Genomic DNA, 23,005 nt, shown 5'->3' on the forward strand with positions numbered 1-23,005 from the left:
TTAATGAATGGCTGGGGGTCTGCCCCCAGTTCCAGCCCCTCGTGCACCGGTGTCTCTGGGATAGGTCGGGTGTGCAGAGCGGCTGTCCCCAAAGCAGATGGCATGTGCCACTGTGCACGCGACTTCTTCTCCAGTGACCGGGGTGGAGTTCATGACAGCGGTAATCTGACACTCCCAGCAGCTGGCGTGTGAGCAGAAGGGTTTATGTAAGGAGCCGGGAACCGCAAGCCCCGAGTGGAGCCGCGCTGCCCACACGCGCGACTGGGAGCCCTCCGGAGACAGCGGCGGAGCGGAGCCAAGCTGAGCGCGCTCTAGGGACCCGGAGGTAATGCGCCCTTCGGCCGGGGCGGGCAGGGGCTCTGGGCTCTGGGCTTGGCCGCCCGGCAGCGTGGGGGAAGATGGCTGGTTGACGGAGTCTTTGCTGTCACTGTTTACAAACGTCAACTGCTGGAAAACCAGGGAGCGCGCCCAGGAAATAGCTCCCGGGGAGAACCCGGCTCCTGGCTCTCGGCGGCGGTCCCTGCACGCTGGGCGCTCGGGCGGCCCCGGAGAGATTCCGGTGCCGCCCCACTGATTAGCACAGCCCCACAGCTGCCTGCCTGGGCCACTCCTGGGGGTGCACATCCGCACACGCCTGGTGCACATGGCCAACGTGTATTCCTCATGTGGACGGAAAAAACACGAGGGAGCATTGGTTCCACTAGGGCCGGGGCGCGGCCAGAGTCACTCGGCCATGGCCAGGGAGGCAGACGGGAAAGGGGCTCTGGGTTATTTCCTCCCCCGACCTACGGGCGGTCGCTGCTCTCGAAGCTTGGCCCCTGCCGGTTAGTTGTGAGATCTGGGGGCTCCCAACTCTTCTCTTCAGGGTGGATTCCAGGGCCCTGTGTGCAAGCACGTGAATAGGCCACCTGCGTTCTCCCCACAGAGACCCCTGCCCACCGCCACCGGCTGGGCCCCGATGTCCCCCTTCCGAGCCCTTTGCATTCACGGGGAACGCAGAGCCAGCCTGAAACACGTACGCTGGGCTTCTGCATGCTCGCGCGCCCCCCACGCACGCACCCCCCATGCACACCCTCCCATGCACGCTCCCCCCCACACACTCCATGCACGCACCCCCCATGCACACCCTCCCATGCACGCTCCCCCCCACACACACTCCATGCACGCCTCCCGTGCACGCACACACCCCATGTATACACACCGCTATGCCTGCATGCCCCCCCACAGCCCCACGCATGCACACACCACACACACATCCTGCTTTAATTTACAAACTGAGGCAACCCCCCTGCCTGGGGAGGCTTTATATCCCTTTAAAACTGGTTAGCTTGCTCTTGAAACTGAGCTCAGCCTGGGTTAAATCCACTGAAGTGTCCACACCTGGAGCGGCACCTCTTTAACTACCTGGGTTTGCAATCATGTCTCCGGTGCGACCGGGCCGGGCTACACTAGGAAATGAGACTGAGCCGGCGCTTTGCCCAGGGCTGTGAGAAATCCACCCTGCTGGCCTAGCGTGCGTGTGTTCGGGTGAAGCTGGCTTGGGAGCAGGGTCACAGCCCTTTGTTAGCAAACAGTCACTAAAGCGCCTGGCAATCCGGAGGAAAGGTGAACTGGGCAGAGCACCGCCACGCTGGGTGCTGGTGACGTCAGGTTCCCTGGTTCTCCCGCTGTTTATGGGCGGAGGCCGGGCCGGCTCTGTATTTCAGGAGAGGCAAACGGTGCTGCCCCTGCGCCGGGTCGGGAGTCCGGGCGAGGCCTCAGCGGCGCTTCCAAGGGGAAAAGCAAAACCAAGCAGCAGAATTTTTCATTACTTAAATAAAACCCCCGCCCAGCCCCCGGGCCCTCGATAGCCGCCGGGGAGCAACACAGGCAGGGCCAGATGCCGGGGAATCCCTCTGCCAGCTGCCTTTGAACCCGTTCTCCCCCTCGCTCGGCTCTCCCCTTCCTGGGTCCGCGCGGACAGGCCCCCCAGCATCCCCTGGGCCACGCTGTGAAGGACCGCTACGTGCTCCCGGAAAGCCAAGACAGAGGGTGCATGAGCAACGTGGCTATGTCCACGCTAGCTCGTTAGGTCGTGGCATGAGGAGTAACGGTAATTCAAATTAGAATCTTTCATTCAAATTACCTACTCCGGGCCACGTGTAGCTGCGGGCACAGAGCTCGGACTAAGGGCGATTGAAAAATGGCGGCGCCCGGGAACATGCAAATGAAGGCTGGGATATTTAAATCCGGGCTTTATTTGCAACTCCGCTTGCCCTCATTTGCCTACCTAGCTCGAACTAACGAGCTAGTGTAGACATACCCCTTGTGTAGAGCACCCCTCAGCCCTCGGCTCCCTCACAGCCTGCCCCTCGGCTCCCTTGACCTTCGGCTCCCTCACAGCCTGCCCCTCAGCCCTCGGCTCCCTCACAGCCTGCCCCTCGGCTCCCTCGCAGACCTCCCCTCGGCTCCTTCACAGACCTCCCCTCGGCTCCCTTGACCCTCGGCTCCCTCACAGCCTGCCCCTCAGCCCTCGGCTCCCTCACAGCCTGCCCCTTGGCTCCCTCGCAGACCTCCCCTCGGCTCCCTCGCAGCCTGCCCCTCGGCTCCCTTGCAGACCTCCCCTCGGCTCCCTCACAGCCTGCCCCTCGGCTCCCTCGCAGACCTCCCCTCGGCTCCCTCACAGCCTGCCCCTCAGCTCCCTCGCTCCTTGACTCCCTCGCCCCTCGGATCACTTGCAGCCCACCCCTCGGCTCCCTCATCCTCCGCTCCCTCACCCCTCGGCTCCCTCACCCCTCAGATCTCTGGCAGCCCGCCCCTCAGCTCCCTCACCCTCCGCTCCCTCACCCCTTGGCTCCCTCACCCCTCAGATCTCTGGCAGCCCGCCCCTCGGCTCCCTCACCCTCCGCTCCCTCACCCCTCGGCTCCCTCACCCCTCAGATCTCTGGCAGCCCGCCCCTCGGCTCCCTCACCCTCAGCTCCCTGGCCCCTCAGCTCCCTCGCAGCCCGCCCCTCGGCTCCTCAATGCTCAGCTCAAGGGCTTGGGGGACACTTGGTGGGTAAAGTGGCTGGCTGCACGTGCCTGTAACATTAACTCCAGAGAGCCCCGCTGCATCATGGGATAGCAGTCAGAGAAGAAATGTCCAAGACATCTCTGCCACTTGGAAAACTCGCCCTGGTCCTCGTGTCGCTGGTGCGAGGGGTTCACACGCGAGGACGTCAGGGCTGCACCGCTGGAACGTGCCTGGCTAGTGGCCCCTGGCGATGCACGTGGGGGAGGCTGCTGCTTTCACTGCCCCGGGAGAGTCACGCTGGCGACTCTTGTGCGCGTGACACGCTCTAGTGCCTGCCCCCGTGCGTGGGCTGCAGCTCGGGGGGGTTCTGCGGAGGGAGGCGGTTTGGGTTTTCAGCCTCAGCCTTGTTTACCTCCTTGCAAAAGCCCGTCACTGTTCTGCCCTTTGCCCTGTTCCTCGCCCAGCCCGGCCTGGCCGATGGGAGCCATGGAGCACCCCAGCGAGCTCCCTCCCGTGGAGGTCAGATTCCGCAGCAAGGACCACAGCATCCTAGCCATGGGGGAGGATGCAGGGCCCGGCAGCTTCCTGCGCGCTGTCCCGACGCGGGAGTCCCTCCAGCGCCCGCGGGGCTCCGTCGTGAGCTTCCACGACATCCAGTACTCCGTCCCGGGGCCCCGCGGGCGCCTCTGCAAGCGCCCCGCCGCGGAGAAGACCATTCTCCACAACGTGTAGTAAGTCCCTGCTTCCTGGCGAGGGGGAGGCGCGAAATCCGCCAGCGCCTCCGCTCAGACCCGGGGCCCAGGGCCCAGGCGGGAGCGTGGGGCTGGGGGAGGGGCGCTTTCGCCTTGTCATTTGGAACGTTTCTAAGCGTGCCGGCCCGTGGAGTTCGCTTGGATCCCCGGCAGGCCCCGGTTCTGCCGAGGGCCCCTGGGGGCCCATCCCCTCTCAGGAGTAACCGTTTCCTGTCTCTTGCAGTGGCATTATGAGACCAGGCTTGAACGCCATCCTGGGACCGACCGGGAGCGGCAAATCCTCGTGAGTCTTTCTCTGCTTCCTCCCCGAGCTGAGTCCCCGGGGCGGGGGAGAGTAGCCGGAAGGATCCAAGAGGAGTCCGTGGGCACCTTCCAGGGGCTCCCAGACAAACCGACTGGGGCAGGGTTTCTGCTTCTTCCCACTGGGTGTGGGACACCCAAAGACCTGGCTGTGGGGGAGTCACCTTCCTACCCATGGACCCCCCCGTCGCCCGCCATTGTGTTGCCCCGGGGTCTGCCTCTCTCTGCTTTGGGGAGCAGGTGGCTGCTTGCCAGGCAGGCTCTGCTGCCTCCCCCACTGTTCCCAGCTTGGTGGCTCTTGGCAGCACCCGCACAGGGTGTGTGTTCGGTGTGGGTGGCTCGACAAATTTTTAGCCCGTGTGTTCGGTATTTTTTGGGAGACCATCTGGCAACTCTCGACACCCTGGATAAGCCTGTGCCTGGCCATGGCTTATGGGATGCAGTGTCGGTACCTTGCTGGGCGCTGGGCGTGAGCCTCTGTCTGTGAGCACGGCCCAGCGGAGGGCACCTTGAGGGCCCCATGACAGTGACCGAACCGGTCCTACCAGTTAAGGGAAGGGAGGGAACAAAGGCAGGGAGTGTTGGGGGAAGGGTCAGTTTCTGGCTGGAATCATGAAGGAACCAATCTAAGGAGGGGGGCTGGGAGTCTAGGGGCCCAGGGACCCCATCCCAAGGGGGCTGAGGCATCCTGGCCCAGACCCCTGTAGCCAGGTCACGTCTGTGCTGGGCTGTACCCTGGAGGAGCAATAAACCCCCTGTTCTGCTGGCTGGCGGAGTCTGTTCTGGCTGCTCCGGGGCTGCATGATCAGCTCTCTTGGTAGCAAAGTGTTAGGCTGTCCCAGTGTTACTGTATGGGCACAAGGAAATAAGTCGCTGAAGCATAAAAACATGCTTCCTCTTGGCCGCGTGACCGGCACTTCCACTGCTTGCTAGGCTCTTTGGGGGTCAATCGGAGCTAGGGCACAGCCCAGAGCACTGAGAGCCAGGGCTGGGGGCTGGAAACAAGCTTTATGGGACCTCGGGAAACTTGGCCACACCCACGGTAAGTGGACACCCCTCTAACTCGAAGCGTGCTGGACCCCAGACGCTACTGGACCAGAGAGGTTCAACCTGCGTTTTAAACTTTTTATAGTTTAAATACAACCAAAAAAATCTGATTAAATACACGTATGTGGTATAGAATTTATTCCTCAAAAAAGTCAGTTGTATCCATCATGCCTACATGAGAGAGAGAGAGAGAGAGAGAGCCCTGAGCAGATACCAAATGTGTATCTGCATCTGCAACCATGCTCTGCGGAGATCCAAGGAAGACTCATTCCTTGTCTCAGCTGGGATTAGAGCCACTGCTTAGCATGGGGCGAATAACAGGCTTGCCAGTCCAAAAAACTGGAAACAGAAAACAAGGTTTGACATTTCGGGTGAATCAAAAAGTCAGAAAATACAGGTCTTGGGTCCCACCGACGTCTGGGCTTGACCCACCCCTGAGCATGTGTGGGTCACAGCTGTGAGCGCCTGTCCCGGGTTCAGTGTTTGCGCAGCTGGAGGAGACGTTCCAAAGGGAAGGGGCTGAGTCCAGGCACTGAAAAGGCTGAAATGGAATTCTAGACGTTCAGAGCGGTTTTGTGGCTTGGGGTTTTCTGCACCCAGTGTGGGGAAATCAGCAGGGGCTCTGCCAAGTGCCGGTGCAGTCACCTCTGCGCTGTCGGCACACAACCATGCTGCCTGCAGTTCTCCCGGGGGCAGGGCTGTGCCAGGACAGCCCGCAAGCGGCAGGCACTGTTTGCATGGAGCCTGTGCCACTGCCTCTCCACTAAGCATGTGCCCCTAGCGCTAAGGTCCCAGCGTAGAGGAGGCTCGGGCCTCGTCCCACTGCCCTGCCTGTAGCTGAGGCCAGTCAGGTGGCAGCATGCTCTGAGCACGTGGCTGCGCCAGCCCCACAGCCATGCCAAGCCCTAGTCGGGCGGGCGCCCAGGGGGATGGAGCAGTTGCACGGCAGTACCCTGAGGACGGCTGCTTGTCTCCAGTCTCCTAGACGTGCTGGCGGCTAGGAAGGACCCTGCCGGCCTGTCGGGGCAGGTGCTGGTGGATGGCTTCCCACAGCCTCCGAATTTCAAGTGCATCTCGGGCTACGTCGTGCAGGTCGGTGTCTGTTTGCTCCCTTGGCCAGGGCTGGGAGGAGCCGAGCGGCTGGAGAGCGGAGCGAGTGGTGGTCACTCTTGTAGGGGGTGGCATGAGAGTGCAAAGGTGTCCCCCCCGTGGCGGCGTGGTTCCTTGGCCAAGGCGACGGGTCTGCCCTGCTGGGTCACCGGGCAGGTCACTTCCCGTCTCTGTCATGCTTTGTGTGCACACTGCCCGGGGCGGGGCGGCTGCGTGCACGGACAGCTCCTGGTGCAAGGGGCCTGTCCCGGGGGCTATTTACACTGCACACTGCCCAGGTGGTGCGGCTGCGTGCACGGACAGCTCCTGGTGCAAGGGGCCTGTCCTGGGGGCCATTTACACTGCACACTGCCCGGGGCGGGGCGGCTGCGTGCACGGACAGCTCCTGGTGCAAGGGGCCTGTCCCGGGGGCCATTTACACTGCACACTGCCCGGGGCGGGGCGGGGCGGCTGCGTGCACGGACAGCTCCTGGTGCAAGGGGCCTGTCCCGGGGGCCATTTACACTGCACACTGCCCGGGGCGGGGAGGCTGCGTGCACGGACAGCTCCTGGTGCAAGGGGCCTGTTCCAGGGGCTATTTACACTGCACACTGCCCGGGGCGGGGCAGGGCGGCTGCGTGCACGGACAGCTCCTGGTGCAAGGGGCCTGTCCCGGGGGCCATTTACACTGCACACTGCCCAGGGCGGGGCGGGGCGGCTGTGACGGACCGGGCCGTGTCTGGGCACAGCTGAGGGGGTCCGCTCAGGGCAAATTGCTCGAATCCGGGGCTTCTTACGGCCCCCAACTGGTGACCTTTCCACACAGGCCACAAACCAGTCTCACCGAGCGCTTCAGCAACCTGCCTGAAGCCTCCCGAGCAAAACCCCTCCGACACCCCAGCAATATCCGTGCCCCAGATGGCCCCGGGCCTATACACAGGTGGGGGGTCCTAGCACCCAATCCCACCTACCCCGAACAAGTTCTGTCCGGTTCCAAGAAACCAGCCACAGATCCCTGGTCAATTTACCCTCTGGACCTTGCCCACAAATCACGCTGGGCCAATCCTTTAGAATCTATATCTAAAGGTTTATTATTACAGGAAAGAAAAGCATGAGAGTAAGGTTATTAAAGTACAGTACGTTACATGCACCGAATCTCCCAGTCCTCGATGCAGGCACTAGCAGAGATGTTGCAGCTGCTGGTTTAAAAGTTCTTATTGCACATCCTACGATCAGGATGGGTTCACAGGTCTTCCGGGCTCTTCAATCCCTGCAGTGCTGCCTCTGGGATGAAGTGCTGAGTTGAGAACAAAATGGCATCGACCACATGGCCTCTTTATACCCCCTTCCCGGCCCCTTCTGGTATGCAGCAGGTCACCTGGTCCTCAGCCTCTCTCTGCTGGCAGCTCTTGGGTCTCCGCCCTCCTGCTTTAGGTGTGTCCTTGGGCCATCAAGTGCCATTGTTCCACAGGGCTTCACTACTCAGCCTGTCCATAGCAATGCTCAACCACATTCACAGAAATATTCAGCTTCCACACAGATTACAGATTCCTACCTACACACATGGACATTATACACTCACATAAATAGCGTACATAAGATCAACAAACAATAATCTCCCATTCAATACCCCACATGGCTCCCCCCATACCAATTTCTGGGGCCAACACCCCCACCTAGGGGTGCAGCAGCGATCTGGATGCTTCCCTCCAATTCAGCAACGTGACAGCGGCTGCGTGCACGGACAGCTCCTGGTGCAAGGGGCCTGTCCCGGGGGCTATTTACACTGCACACTGCCCGGGGCGGGGCGGGGCGGCTGCGTGCACGGACAGCTCCTGGTGCAAGGGGCCTGTCCCGGGGGCTATTTACACTGCACACTGCCCGGGGCGGGGTGGCTGCGTGCACGGACAGCTCCTGGTGCAAGGGGCCTGTCCCGGGGGCTATTTACACTGCACACTGCCCAGGGCGGGGTGGGGCGGCTGCGTGCACGGACAGCTCCTGGTGCAAGGGGCCTGTCCCGGGGGCTATTTACACTACACACTGCCCAGGGCGGGGCGGGGTGGCTGCGTGCACGGACAGCTCCTGGTGCAAGGGGCCTGTCCCGGGGGCTATTTACACTGCACACTGCCCAGGGCGGGGCGGGGCGGCTGCGTGCACGGACAGCTCCTGGTGCAAGGGGCCTGTCCCGGGGGCTATTTACACTGCCCAGGGTGGGGCGGGGCGGGGCGGCTGCGTGCACGGACAGCTCCAGGCGCAAGGGGCGTGTCCCGGGGGCTTGCTCCGTGCTGCGGGAAGGCACGTGGCGAGGTGCCTGGCACGGATCCACCAGGGCCGCAGTGGTGACTCTGCCCTGCTCTCAGGACGACGTGGTGATGGGCACGCTGACGGTGCGCGAGAACCTCCTGTTCTCCGCGGCCCTGCGCCTCCCCGGCTCCATCAGCCTGCGCGAGAAGGAAGAGCGGGTCTCACAGATCGTCAGCGAGCTGGGGCTCACCAAAGTGGCCGATGCCAAGGTGAGGGGCAGGGGCCTGCCCGGCCGGGGATGCTCTCAGCAGGGTCCCTTGTGCGACTTTGGCCCCACTGCAGCCGAGGGGGCAGGGAAGGGCGGGAGGCAGGGGGATGGGGGTCGGGGGGGCCTGCAGGGAAGACAGGAGGAGCAGCTGAGCCCCGCAGGCAGCTGTAAGTCTTGCTGAGCTCCAGGGAGGGGGGAGCCTGGGCCCCGTGCGAGGAGTGCGAGCTAGGTGGGACCGGGGGAGAATGCTTCTGCCTCGGCCACCGGCCCCGCCTGGGCAGCCACCTCCGGGCTTGCAGCCGGGGAGGGCGCCAGGCGCGGTGCTGAGCCGCAGCAGGGGCAGGAGGGCCCAGGTGGCAATCGCCCGTCTGGTCCATGCCCATCGCTGTGGTGGCTGGGCCGGAAAGGGCCCATCCCCCACCAGGGTGACTCCATGGGGGGGCAGAGACATCCCGGCCCCGTCTCTGGCTCCCTGGGAGCTCTGGAGCTGAGCCCCTCTGGGCACGAGGCTGCCTTTACCCCTGGCTCTTGTGTGTGATCTCCACATGGCATCAGCAGGCATGGCCTGGCTCGGCTCCACTCCCCCCCTCTGGCCTGGCCTCCTGCCAGGGCCGCGCGCCCCCCCGCCCGGGGACACCCGCCCGCAGGCCCGTACCGAACCGCGGCTCTTTGCCGTAGGTAGGCACAGAACTGATCCGCGGGGTGTCGGGCGGGGAGCGGAAGAGAACCAACATCGGCATGGAGCTCATCACCGAGCCCCCGGTCCTGTTCCTGGACGAACCCACCACCGGCCTGGATGCCAGCACAGCCAACGCGGTGCTCCTTCTCCTGAAGAGGTAGGGGCTGCCGGGGTCTTAGCGAACGCCAGCTACTCTGCTGTTCATCTCAGCCCACGGCTGCGCAGCCTGGCATCTCTCCCTGGGGCCTGAGCCAAGCCGACCAGACGGGGTCAGACCAAAGGCCCATCTGGCCCAGTGTCCAGGCTGCCCACAGCGGCCAAGGCCAGGTGCCCCAGAGAGAGGGACCAGAACGGGAAATTAACACGTGATCCCTCCTCTGTCACCCATTCCCAGCTCTGACAGACAGAGGTAGGGACACCCCCCCCCCCCAGCCTGGCTGTTAGCCACTGATGGACCTGTCCCAGGAATGGATCTAGTTCTTCTTTGAACCCTGTTAAAATCTTGGTCTTCACAACATCCTCTGGCAAGGAGTTCCACAGGTTGACTGTGCGCTGCGTGAAGAAGTATTTCCTTTTGTTGGTTTTAATCCTGCAACCTATTAATTTCATTTGGTGACCCTTGTTCTTACCTTATGAGAAGGAGCAAATAATACTTATTTACTTTCTCCACACCAGGCATGATTTTAGAGACCTCAATCATAGCCCCTCCTTAACCTCCTCTCTCCCAAGCTGAAAAGTCCTGGTTTTATCAACCTGTCCTCATGTGGCGGCCGTTCCAAACCCTCGGCATGTTGTTGCCCTTTTCTGCACCTTGTCCCCATGCCGAGGTATCTGTTTTGCAAGCGTCACTGCGGTTCCCAGAAGTAACAATCGTGGGTTGAACCAACGTTGTTGTGGGTTCTCAACCATTTTCAGCAAATGGAAACCTCCCCACATCCCAGCTCCTCGTGGGTTGAAGGACCCAGTTTGTCTTGACAAATTGGAAACGGTTAGTTTCCGTTTGGGCCCGTTTGCGTATGAGTACGACGAGAGGAAATTTTGAAACGAAAGAAATTGCTTCAAAGCAACATTTGGAACAATTCTTTGCAAAGGTCAAAGAATGGAAAGATTTGAAAGACTATCTTAGGGTATGTCTACACTGCCACCCTCGTTCGAACTAGGGTAGTTAATGTAGGCATTCGAAGTTGCAAATGAAGCCCGGGATTTAAATATCCCGGGCTTCATTTGCATCTTGCTGGGCGCCGCCATTTTTAAAGCCCCGTTAGTGCGGACTCCGTGCCTGCAACTACACGCGGCACAGAGTCGGTAGTTCGAATTAGGCTCGCTAATTCGAACTACCAGTACACCTCGTTCCACCAGGAGTTTCCTCTGGTCTCTCGGAGCCGAGGCTTCAGCCAGACTGACAGCAGGGTGGAGACAGGACCAAACTGTCCCTAACAAGCATTCCAGACAGGCTGCTGAATCTCTCCGCCGGAGATGGCTCCCTCCCTCTCGGGCTCGCAGCGTGCGGGCTGGGCATGCTAGGGAGCTTTCTGGGAGCAGACCCGGTCAGGGCTGGCGGTTGGACTTTCTTCCACGCTACAGCCCCTGGGTGAAAGGGCTTCCAGCCAAGGGCGCGAAGGAAAAGCGGGTGCTAGCGGTCCGGTCCGGGGAGCCAGCGGCTGAGAAACACCCTAATGAAATCGCTACGTAAGAACGATCTCCCCAAGGCCCGTCTCGCCCGGCGTCCCGGCAGCGGCCAGTGCCAGGTGACCAGAGGGAGTGAACAGAGCCAGGACTCGCCAGGTGATCCCTGCCCCGTGGCCCAGTCCCGGCGTCAGGCGGGCAGCGGGTGCCGATGAGATCCGGACTCTTTGCTCCCCCAGGCTGTCGAGAAGAGGCCGGACCATCATTTTCTCCATCCACCAGCCCCGCTACTCCATCTACAAGCTCTTTGACAGCCTGACGCTGCTGGCGCTGGGAAAGGTGCTGTACCATGGCCCCGCGGAGCAGGCCCTGCACTATTTTACCTCTATCGGTAGGTCGGCCGGGCATGCTGGGCCCTGCTGCGTGTCTCCAGGGAGACGGTTACATCGTCCCTGGTGCTAAGGGCTGATCCCGGCTCCGGCCACGCCAAGCCTGTTGCTGCCTTCCCCAGACACGCCCTGCAGCCCCAGGGGCCGCGCGAAGCGTTCGGAGGAGCAAGAGGGGGCTGCAGGGCCCGGCAGTTGGGCTCTCTCATGCTGAGCTCTGTGGACCACGGGGGCCTGGGGGTGGGGCCCATAGGCTGCTGGAAGATGGGGAGAGAGGCAAGATCATGCCCTGGGGCAGGGGGGCAATAATTGTGGAGTGCCCCCCATCAAAGATTGTGGTGAGTGATCAAGGGCCAGAGGTTGGGTGCAGAAGGGAACTCGGGTGGGGGGTGGGGTGCAGGCTCCGGGAAGGGGGATGGGTGCAGCAGAGGATCCTGGCCTGGAGGAGGGCTGTGGGAGGAGGTGCAGTGTGGGGGGGGAGCTGTGACCTGGGGCAGGGAATTGAGGTGCGGGCGGGGTGGAGGCATTTCCCTAGGTGGCTCCTGGCCAGTAGCACCATGGAACCCGCAGGCAGGCTCCTAGCTGCTGCGGAACAGCTGGCTGCTCCATGTGGCTCTAGGCACCGCGCATGGGGGGGCCTTGCGTACTGCCTGCGCCCCCCAGCACCGCTCTCCGCTCATTTGGCCGGAACCGTGTACCGTGTCTCCCCCGCCACCATGGCCTGCTGGCTCTTGTTCCAGGCTACCAGTGCGAGCCCTTCAACAACCCGGCTGACTTCTTCCTCGACGTGATCAATGGGGACTCCACCGCCGTGGCGGCGAGCAGAGGCGAGCAGAGGCCCCGGGACAGTGTGGACACCGGAGGAGGTGAGCCAGTGCCGGAGACGCGAGGCCTTGGCCAGACTGCATGGGAAGTTGCAAGCAGTGAGAGTAGATTTGTGTTCTGTCCTAGTGAGAGGGCTTGTCGCTGTAGCTCCCTCCTTGCCCTGTGCCCTCACAGAGAGCGTTTTCTGCAGGAGCCTGCACGCTCCTGAGCACTTTGAGCGGGTGGCTTTGTGCTGCCAGGCCCGCTTTACAATGCGGAAAACCTGAGGCATGGAGTTAGGTGAGGTGACTTGCCCAGGGTCACCCAGGTAACCGGTGGCAGAGACGACTGAAACCCAAGCAGAGTTCTGACCCTGAAAAGGAAGCCGTGCTACAGACTGCCTGACAGTCGTTAGGGATGTCGGTAATTACCGTTGGTGCATGTGGCTCAGACAGTACAGCAACGGGCAATGGGGTAGAAGCCTGAGGCAGCCAGAGAGCTGGGAGCAGGACTCGGATGTCCCGACTCCTAGCCCATGCTCCTTGCCTGATTAAACAGGCCTTGCTCCTCCAGGGAAGCGCGATGCACAAGCCAGCCTTCTTCTGCAGCCGCATGTGCATGTGCCATGCGCAGCCTGCACGGTGCCTCGTGCGCAGCCTGCACGGTGCCTCGTGCGACCAAGGCCCTGCTGTACAGATTCGCCCTGCGGTGGCTGCACACTCGGCTCCTCCACCTTTCAAGCCATGGCGCTTGCAAGAGTGTGTCCCCTGGATCCAGCTCCTCAAGGGGATTAGGCACCTAGCACCTACTGATCTGTTACACTGGGAATTAGGCACTTAAGTACCTTGGAAGAACTGGACCCTGGTCTAGATCAGCCAGCAGCCCCGTCAGCGGGCTCCATGGATAGGAAACCTGGAGCAAACCCCATGGGAAGCTCCCGCATTGACTCCAACCCCTGGTGAGCGAACGATTTCCCGGGCCCCCCAGTGACTGGGGGTTACGTTCACGCCAGCGGCGCCGGGCTGAACCCTGTCTTGGACCCTTTGCTGCAGGGGGGATGGCTGAGGAGGAGCAGAGTGTGGACCAGAGTGTGGTGGAAGCGCTGCACCAGCAGTACCTGAGCTCCAGCCACTACCGGGACACACGGGATGTGCTGAAGAAAGTGGAGCTCAGCCAGCGGCACAAGCAGGGGAAACCGAGGCGCGTGAACGAGGTCACGTATGCCAACGGCTTCTTCACCCAGCTCTACTGGGTGTCCAAGCGTTCCATCAAGAACCTCCTCCGGAACCCCCAGGCCTCCGTGGCACAGGTAAGACGCTGACACTGCTGGGCCGGGCCACGCTATGCCGCTTCCCTGGCTTGAGTCCAGCCCCGGTTGGCAGAGGCCAAGAGCCGTGGCTGGCCGCTGGCTGGCTGGTGACCTGTGTGAAACTCCAGGCGCAGCAGGCTGAGAGCAGGCCGGCCGGCCGAGGGACGGGGACTCATGGGGGTGTCTTTGCAGCCCAAAGCCGTTGCTCGGTACAGGGTCCAGTCCCTCTCCTCCAGGGCTGAGACCAAGAGCAATGAGCAGCAAGTGGGGGCCAGGGGCTGAGCTCTCAGAACAGTCCGGGACCTCGCAACCTCCCCAGGCCACGTGCCCAGTGAGATGTGGAATTTCACAGGAGCCACTGACCAGCTTCGCTGCCTGGAGTCCGATCCGGGACTCAGAAGCAGCCGAGTCCAGACCCCGCTGTGTCCCTGGCTACCCATAAAGCACCTGTCAAAACAGGGGGGCGTGTCCCAGGCCCCTAGGAGAACTAGCCCCCTTGACCGACCCACAGAGGATCCCAGCTTCAGTGCCGCGCAGTGAACGCTCCGTTCCCCAGCTGGGGGACGTGGCCACAGCCGTTAGCCCCACTCAGGGTGAACGATGCCAGGCCCCTGCTTGTGGGGCGGGGTGTGGCTGGGGCTTTCGGGCGGGCAGGGGGGGGCGTGGCCGAGGAGGGCTTGGCCCAGTCTCTGTCCTGCATCCAAACACTGCCCCGGCCGGCAGCGACCGCTGTGGATGCTGGGCCTCCAGTGACCTCTGCCTAGTGACGCCTCCCTCTTCGTCCCTCCGCACAACCTGTTTCTGCGCTCCTCCAGGTCGCCGTCACCGTCCTCCTGGCCCTGATCGTGGGGGCCATCTTCTTCGGGGCCACGCTGGACCAACAGGGCATTCAGAACCGGTGAGGCTTGGAGTAAGGCTCGTCTCCTGGAGCAATCGGGGGCCCGGGGCTGCATGCAGAGCGGGAGGGGGAGGGGGTTGGACAGCCTAGCTGGCGGTGTCCCCGGCCCGGCCGCTCCGGAGGATTCTCACGGGGGGTGACGAGAGGCAGGCACAGCCACGTGCAGCCTCGGTTCGTGTCTGGTCTCCCCAGGAGGCCGTGTGGGTCCAACAGCCGGCATGGCCACGCTCGCCGTGGCTCCCTGGCGTCCGGTGCGGGGGCCGGGCCAGAGCCAGAGGCTTTTGGCATCTCCAGCTGCTGTGATCCTGGAGTAGGTCCTGGCGCTGGCGACTGGTACATGGGCCCTGCCGGGGGGGGCGGATTCGATGCCTCACGGGTCCCTGCCCGTTCCAGTGTCTGTGCCTGCGGTTCTGAGATGGAGCCTGGGCCTTGCTCCTGAACCGTCCGGATTTGTTTCCCAGGGTTGGCTCCTTATTTTTCATCACCACAAACCAGTGCTTCTCCAGCGTGTCCGCCATCGAGCTCTTCATCAAGGACAAGAAGCTGTTCGTGTGAGTAGCAGCCCCCCCAGCTGCTTGTCGGAGGGGGGCCGGAGGGGGGTTGTGGAGTCTCACCTGCCAGGACCCCCCCAGCTGCTTGTCGGAGGGGGGGCCGGAGGGGGGTTGTGGAGTCTCACCTGCCAGGCCCCCCCCAGCTGCTTGTCGGAGGGGGGCCGGAGGGGGGTTGTGGAGTCTCACCTGCCAGGACCCCCCCAGCTGCTTGTCGGAGGGGGGGCCGGAGGGGGGTTGTGGAGTCTCACCTGCCAGGACCCCCCCAGCTGCTTGTCGGAGGGGGGCCCGAGGGGGGTTGTGGAGTCTCACCTGCCAGGACCCCCCCAGCTGCTTGTCGGAGGGGGGCCCGGAGGGGGGTTGTGGAGTCTCACCTGCCAGGACCCCCCCAGCTGCTTGTCGGAAGGGGGGCCGCAGGGGGGTTGTGGAGTCTCACCTGCCAGGACCCCCCCAGCTGCTTGTCGGAGGGGGGCCTGGAGGGGGGTTGTGGAGTCTCACCTGCCAGGACCCCCCAGCTGCTTGTCGGAAGGGGGGCCGGAGGGGGGTTGTGGAGTCTCACCTGCCAGGACCCCCCCAGCTGCTTGTCGGAGGGGGGCCCGGAGGGGGGTTGTGGAGTCTCACCTGCCAGGACCCCCCAGCTGCTTGTCGGAAGGGGGGCCGCAGGGGGGTTGTGGAGTCTCACCTGCCAGGACCCCCCCAGCTGCTTGTCGGAGGGGGGCCCGGAGGGGGGTTGTGGAGTCTCACCTGCCAGGACCCCCCAGCTGCTTGTCGGAAGGGGGGCCGGAGGGGGGTTGTGGAGTCTCACCTGCCAGGACCCCCCAGCTGCTTGTCGGAAGGGGGGCCGGAGGGGGGTTGTGGAGTCTCACCTGCCAGGCCCCCCCCAGCTGCTTGTCGGAAGGGGGGCCGGAGGGGGGTTGTGGTGTCTCACCTGCCAGGCCCCCCCCAGCTGCTTGTCGGAAGGGGGGCCGGAGGGGGGTTGTGGAGTCTCACCCGCCAGGCCCCCCCGAGGTCTGTCTCTGTCTCTAACAAAGCCCATGCTGCGAGGCAGGGCCCCTGCTCTGCTTTGGGATCCGGGGGGAGGGACCCCAGCGTCCAGGCTGGGGTGGGTGAAGCAGATGGCGGGGAAGCCGCACAGCAGCGTGCAAGAGGTAGAGACAAGGCCACCCAGAATCAGGGAAGAGCCCAACGCGCTGCCCCGCCCTGCCCAGGCCAGAAACTGGAGCTTGGCTTGGGTCAGAGCAGCCCAGGGAGGGCGGACCCGCCACCTGCCAGGGGGCCCAAAAGCAGCCCCTGGCCCGTGCCCCCGCCCCCGCCCTGGGCAGGCAGACGTTGCTGACGGTAGTGCCCGTGGATACTGACCGCCTCTAACCATGCACACTGATCTGTTCCCGTCCTCCCAGCCACCAGTACACCAGCGGGTACTACCGAGTCTCAGCGTACTTCTTTGCCTTGCTGATTGGAGACCTCTTGCCCATGAGAACGGCTCCGGGCATTATCTTTTCTTGCATATGCTACTGGATGATTGGTAAAGAATTGATACGTCCGCTTTTCCCGCTCCCCTTTGTTCTTGCACAAGCCCCTCTGAGTCTCGCGCGGCCGACTCCGATTCTTTGTTTCTAAGCTAAGCTACACAAACGGTTTTCAAGGGGTGGCAGCGGCTGCAGGGTTCCTGCCCGGCGTGGGCTGCGCACATTGGGAGGCTGCTACGTGCAGCGTGGTGAGCAGGAACAGCGCGTGGAGGGAAACGCGGCCAGGAATCATGCTAGAAAACTTGCTCTCTCATCTGAATTCCTGGCCATCTGGCTTCTGCTTCACAGCAGCCAAATCCAAGCCCGCTGCTCCTGGCCTGTGCGAGTGACCCGCCACCGTGGGCCGCTGCCCGGGCTCTGTAACCGGCCACGCTCGCTCTCTTGACAGGCTATCAGGCAGCAGCAGGACGGTTCTTCTTCTTCATGCTGACGCTGGTGCTCGTGTCCTACGCAGCCACAGCCATGGCGCTGGCTATCAGCGCTGGGATGGACGTGGTGGCCATTGCCAACCTGCTTATCACCATCTGCTTTGTCTTCATGCTTGTGAGTACGGAGCGCGGCTGGCGGGGGCGGGGTGGAGCGCACTGAGCACAAGCGGCTATGAGCCCAGAGAGTGAGCCTGCTGCTCAGAAACCAAACGTCGCCAGGGATGCTTTGACAGGAGTGCTGCGAGCAGGACTCGAGAAGTCGCTCTTCCAGCTGCTGGGCTGTGTCCTGTTCCGGGCGCCACGCTTGAGGGAAGTTGTGGACACACTGGACAAGAGCAACACAAATGATTCAAGGTCTAGAAAACAGGAGCTAGAAGGGAAGACTGAAAAACGGGCTTGTTTAGTCTGGGGAAGAGAAGACTGAGAGGGGACATGAGAGCAGTGGCCAAGTAGTTAAAAGGGTGTCACAAGGAGAAATATTGTTCTCCTGGGCCTCTGAGGACAGGACAAGAAGCAAGGGGCTTAAACTGCAGCCAGGGAGGTTGAGGTTGGACACTAGGAAAACCTTCCTGCCTGTCAGGGTGGTTACACACTGGGACAAATTGCCAGGGGGGTTGTGGAATCTCCATCCCTGGAGATATTGAAGAGCAGGTTGGACAGACACCTGGCAGGGATGATCTAGATGGTGCTTGGTCCTGCCAGGAGGGCAGGGGACTGGACTCGATGACCCCTCATAAGAACAGCCACACGGGGTCAGATCAAAGGTCCATCTAGCCCAGTGTCCTGTCTGCCGACAGTGGCCAGTGCCAGGTGCCCCAGAGGGAGGGAACACAACAGGGAATCCTCACGTGATCCCTCCCCTGTCACCCACTTCCAGAGAAACAGAGGCCAGGGACCCCATTCCTACCCATCCTGGCTAATAGCCATTGATGGACCTAAGCTTCATGAATCTGTCTAGCTCTTTTGTTGAACCCTGTTAAGGTTCAAGCTTTCACCACGTCCTCTGGCGAGGAGTTCCACAGGCTGACTGTGTGCGGAGTGAAGAAAAACTTCCTTGTGTTTGTTTTAAACCTGCTACCTATTCATTTCATTTGGCGACCCCTAGTTCTTATATTGTGGGAACAAGTAAATAACTTTTCCTTATTCGCTTTTTCCACGCCGGTCATGATTTTATAGACCCCTATAATGTCCTCCTTAGTCTCCTCTTTTCTAAACTGAAAAGTCCCAGTCTTTTTAATCTCTCTTCATATGGGACTCGTTCCAAACCCCTCAGCATTTTTGTTGCCCTTTTCTGAACCTTTTCCAGGGCCAATAGATCTTTTTTGAGATGAGGAGGCCACATCTGTGCGCAGTATTCAAGATGTGGACGTACCATGGATTTATATAGAGGCAAGAAGATATTTTCTGTCTTATTCTCTATCCCTTTTTTAATGACTCCTAACGTTCTGTTTGCTGTTTGACGGCCGCTGCACACGGAGTGGATGTTTTCAGAGAACTAGCCACAATGGCTCCAAGATCTCTTTCTTGAGTAGTTGTAGCCAAATTAGTCCCCATCATATTGTATGTAGGGTTGGGATTATTTTTTCCAATGTGCGTTTCTTTACATTTATCAACATTACATTTCATTTGCCATTTTGTTGCCCAGTCACTAATTTGGTGAGATCTTTTTGAAGCTCTTCCCAGTCTGCTTTGGTCTTAACTACCTTGAGCAGTTTAGAATCATCTGCACATTTTGCCACCTCCCTGTTTTCCCCTTTCTCTTCGAGATCATTTATAAATAAGTTGAATAGGATGGTCCCAGGACTGACCCTTGGGGGACCCCACTAGTTACCCCTCTCCAATTGGAAAACCAACCATTTATTCCTACCCTTTGTTTCCTGTCTTTTAAACCGGTTCTCAATCCACGACAGGTTCTTCCCTCTTATCCCATGACAATTTACTGTACGTAAGAGCCTTTGGTGAGGGACCTTGTCAAAGGCTTTCTGGAAATCTAAGTGCACTATATCCACTGGATCCCCCTTGGCCACATGTTTGCTGACCCCCTCACAGAACTCCAGCAGATTAGTAAGACAGGATTTCCCTTTACAGAAACCGTGTTGACTTTCCCCCAACAATGATGTTCATCCATGTGTCTGACAGTTTTATTCTTTACTATAGTTTCAACTGACATTAGACTTACCGGTCCGTAATTGCCGGGATCGCCTCTAGAGCCCTTTTTGAATATTGGCGTCAGGTTAGCATCCTCCAGTCATTGGGTACAGAAGCTGATTTAAAGGACAGGTTACAAACCACGGTTAATAGTTCCGGAATTTCCCATTGGATTTCTTTCAGCGCTCTTGGGTGAAAGCCAGCTGGTCCCAGTGACTTGTTGCTGTTCAGTTTATCAGCTTGTCCCAAAACCTCCTCTACTGACCCGTCATTGTGGGGCCTCGCGGCCCCTGCCAGTCCTACGACTCTGATCGAATGGACGTGATGGATTAATGGAGTGGGAGATGCTCCGGCAGGCTTGGCCCTGGCCCATCCCCAGGGCCCGCAGTGCTGGCTTCCCGAACCCTGGCACTGCAGTCCAAGATCACACGCCCAGCTCCACCAGTGCTCTTCGGTTCTGCCCTGCAGCTCCAGTCCCGGGCTTCCATCTGATGCTGCAGGCCTCAGCCCGGACCTGCAGCCCCGGGGCCCACATCGCTAAGTCCAGTGGAACCCTGCTCCTGTGCCCTCTGCTGTTCCCACCACCCCAGCCAGCGCACTGCCCCCGGGACCCGCCGCAGAGGGTGCTAGTCCGGTCCTGCTCTGCAGTGCGCCCACCCTGGCCTGCCAGGCTCCCTGCTAGGCTAGCGCCAAGCACACCACCAGAGCACCAGGCCTGCTCCTCCATCCTGGCCCCGCCCGGAGCACGCCCTCCAGAGCTGCCCGCTGGCAAGGCGAGCTCCCCAGCCTCGTGGCTGCCTGGGTGGGTGGCAAAACGAGGCTTGGGCTGAGAGCACTAGTGGGCGCAGCTCCAGCAAAGGCAAGCCTGTGGCTCGAAGAGGAGTCAGTGTTCACCCTCCCCTCTCAGCTTTGGCTCGGCCTTGCGTTGCCATCCACCGCCGCTTCCTTGCCTGGAGTCCTTTGGGCGAGGGTCGGTCCTGCCACGTGCGTCTCAGGCGGGGCCCGCCCACAGAGGGGCGATGGGCTTTCTGCGGGTGCAGCCTGAGGCGTGGGAGCAGCCTGGTAGACAGGCGGGTGCGCGTCCCAGCCGGGGAGAGGGGCAGCCACGTGCTCCCGCGCTACAGGCTGCGCTGGCGGTGGCCCAACTCGTGTGTGGCCACGGCCCCAAAGCGCATGAGCCCTTCAGTGCGCGGCGCCGACCCACCTCCCCCGTTGCCGTTTCAGATCTTCTCGGGCCTGCTGGTGAACCTCCCTTCGGTGATGGGTTGGCTGAACTGGCTCAAGTTCTTCAGCATCCCGCGGTACGGCCTCACGGTGAGTGGGCGCGGCACTGCTCCTGCGAAGCGGGCGGCTGGCTTGCTCAGGGCTCTCGCGAGCGGCTGTTGGAAGTTCTGCAGAATGAGCTCCCCTAGCAGGCACAAAGCAGGTACCGCACGGGCAGCAGCGGGGCACGCCGCCTGTCCGGCCACGCCTCTCGGGCTCACCCTGGCCCAGAGGGACCAGCTCTGGGGACAGTGCAGAAGCCCCTGGCGTGGGAGCAGGCTGCCAGGTGGGTGGGACTTGGTACCTGCTGCCACCGGGCCGAACCCTTCACCATCAGCAGTGTGCCTCCCGCGCCAGCCACCGCGCCAGCTCTTCCGCCACCAGGCCTGCGCCGTAGAACCGCACGGCCTTTCCAGGCCAGGTCCTCAGAAGCAGCAAATGGTCCGGGGGGGAGGGGGCGGGGGAGCTGAGGCCAGCTCCATTGGCCGCTCTTGTCAGTCTAGGCTGTTCCGTTTGGACGGTGCCTTCTGACTTTGGGTGGGAACCAGCGAGGCGAGGCGAGGAGCAAACGCTGCATGTTTGCCAGGCGCCGCTGGCCAGGGACAGCAAAGCAAGGCTGGGCACCCAAATCTGAACGCCCTCCGGCATCCTCGGGCGCTACGTGGGGCCTGCTAGGTGACAGGCCCCCTGGCACGGCTCTCAGGGACGATGGGACCTACAGCCCGTGTGCCAGTGGAGGGTGTGGGGGCTTATTACATCTTGCCGTCTGCTTGCCTCCCCAAGGCCCTGGAAGTCAACGAATTTCGAGACCTTTACTTCTGTGGTGAGAACAGCCAGAATGTGAGCAGGCGCCCGGGGAAAGCGGCTGATTGTTCCACTAAAGCTGCCGCGTTTGGAGACATGTAAGTCCCTGGCTCGGCGTGCCGCTGGGCGCTTGGCAGGGGTGTTTCCTGGGAGGCAGCCGTCAGCACGAGGGCCTCCTGGAGACTGAGTAAGTAGCGAACCTGGGTCAGGAGGGACGTGGGCGGCTGGTCTGGGAGGAGGAACACCATCCTCAGCCCACTCAGCCCCCGCGGACAGCTCGTCGGGACAAACCAACGTCAGTTCCACAGACGGAGCCCCGCCCCAGCGTCCCGTCCCCCTCTGCCGTTCTCCTTTCCAGCTAAGCGGCTTGTGCAGTCACGCAGGCCAAGCCAACACAGGTGGATCTGAGGCCAACTCCCCCAAGGGGTCAGCCGCCCTGGGGCGGTGTGATCAGGGTGTGCCCCTGAACTTCGCCCATCAGAAATGGAGCAGGGGAGCCTGCTTGCCTTGGCAAAGGGGAAAGCCCCCACCTGTGCCCAGAGGGGCACCCCAGGGCGGCTGTGGAGCGGTTATGCCCTGTGAAAAGGGGCCCTGCTGAGGTGGGCTAGGAATAATGAAAACATCCCCGGCACAGTTCCAGGGCTGAGACCGGCCTTCGCCGAACGCGGAGGGGTGAGGTGTCTGGCAGAGGGGTGGGGCAGGGGCTAGCCTCCCCCACCCAGCCCTTCTGCGCTGCTGGGCACGTGCCATCCAGGGACGGCGCCCCAGGCCCTTTCAGATCCCCAGCGCAGCTGTGCCCCACTCCCCCCTCCTGCGGCCCTGCACGGTGCAGACCAGGCAGGACACAGCCGCTCAGATGAGTCCGGCATGGAGAGAGGTGAGGCCCGTCTGGCCATGGGGAGCCATGAGGGCTGCCGGTCCCTGTGCTGACCCATTGGTGTGGCTGGCTCTCTGAAGCTGATACAGGAGCCAGAGCGGGCTAGACAACAGGAAAGGGGCAGTCTGTGTCCCAGCGCTGCCTCAGCACTGCGTGACGGGGATCTCAGTGTCTCTGGGGGAAAACGTCTCTGCAGAACGTAGCCGCCTTCGGGGCTCGCGGTCACCCTAACTCTGCCCCGTGTGCCCGCAGGTGTTCCGGCGAAGCGTACCTGCGCAGCCAAGGGGTGGAGCCTACCACCTGGGCCATGTGGGAGAACATCGTGGCTCTAAGCTGCATGACTGCCATCTTCCTGCTGATCGCCTACGGGAAGCTCCGCTTCATGAAGAAGTTCACCTAGCCTCCCCCGCCCCAGCGCTGCCACTTACCTCAGGGCCTGGCGCTGCAGTTTGCCAGCCCCATGCTCACTGAAGACGGGTGACAAATTCAGTGGCCTTGGCTTGAGCCCACAGTGCAAAACAGGGCCACTTGTTGCTTGCAACGGGTGTCTATTGCGTGATAGTCTGAGCAGCATTTCTGCCTTTGTCTGTAGTCGAATTTGTACTTTGTTTGTAAGGGATTGTTACACTCACAAGCTCTCTTACTGCCATGTCTATAACGTCCTTACTCAGGGACCACTGTCTGCAATATCTCAGGGAAAAATATTTAAACCTATAAATGAATATGAACCAGACTTCCTTCCGGCACTCACCTTTTGTTCTGCCCAGCGTGGTACAGCATGACTGGTTTTCTGCACTGCTAGTGCCACTGGATCACACTAGAGGCCTGTTCTAGGAGGCGCCGAGGTTTAAGACTAGAAAGTGGTTTGAATCGCCTCGCTTTGCAAACCGGGCACGGGGCAGATTTTATCTCCAGCACAGGTTGGACCTCCCTGGTTTGGCACCCTTGGGACCTGAGTGGTCCGGTGGGGGGAATTTCCTGGACCAGGGAAGGTGCCTTGCCACCAGCCACTG

At 61.5% G+C, this 23,005-nt stretch overlaps 1 protein-coding gene across 3 annotated transcripts; it reads left to right on the forward strand.

The window, feature by feature from the left end:
• The first annotated feature begins 139 nt into the window (after positions 1-139).
• LOC102452280 (broad substrate specificity ATP-binding cassette transporter ABCG2-like) lies at positions 140-22,725 on the forward strand. 3 transcript variants are annotated; one of them, XM_075934604.1, is made up of 17 exons: positions 141-325; positions 3,458-3,594; positions 3,669-3,724; positions 3,969-4,028; positions 6,070-6,184; positions 8,542-8,694; positions 9,372-9,529; positions 11,238-11,389; positions 12,125-12,250; positions 13,241-13,497; positions 14,313-14,395; positions 14,857-14,946; positions 16,344-16,468; positions 16,861-17,015; positions 20,273-20,362; positions 21,095-21,213; positions 22,245-22,725. In XM_075934604.1, the coding sequence occupies exons 2-17, from the start codon at positions 3,559-3,561 to the stop codon at positions 22,390-22,392; spliced, it is 1,923 nt and encodes a 640-aa protein (XP_075790719.1). In that variant the 5' UTR covers positions 141-325; positions 3,458-3,558; the 3' UTR covers positions 22,393-22,725. The 3 variants fall into 3 exon arrangements, with proteins under 3 accessions (XP_075790718.1, XP_075790719.1, XP_075790720.1); XM_075934603.1 differs by having other exon boundaries at positions 140-325; positions 3,458-3,724; XM_075934605.1 differs by lacking the exons at positions 141-325; positions 3,458-3,594; positions 3,669-3,724; positions 3,969-4,028 and adding an exon at positions 4,131-5,087.
• The last annotated feature ends 280 nt before the right edge of the window (positions 22,726-23,005 follow it).

The sequence above is a fragment of the Pelodiscus sinensis genome, chromosome 8 (genome assembly GCF_049634645.1).
Source record: "Pelodiscus sinensis isolate JC-2024 chromosome 8, ASM4963464v1, whole genome shotgun sequence".
NCBI classification, from domain to species: Eukaryota; Metazoa; Chordata; order Testudines; family Trionychidae; genus Pelodiscus; species Pelodiscus sinensis.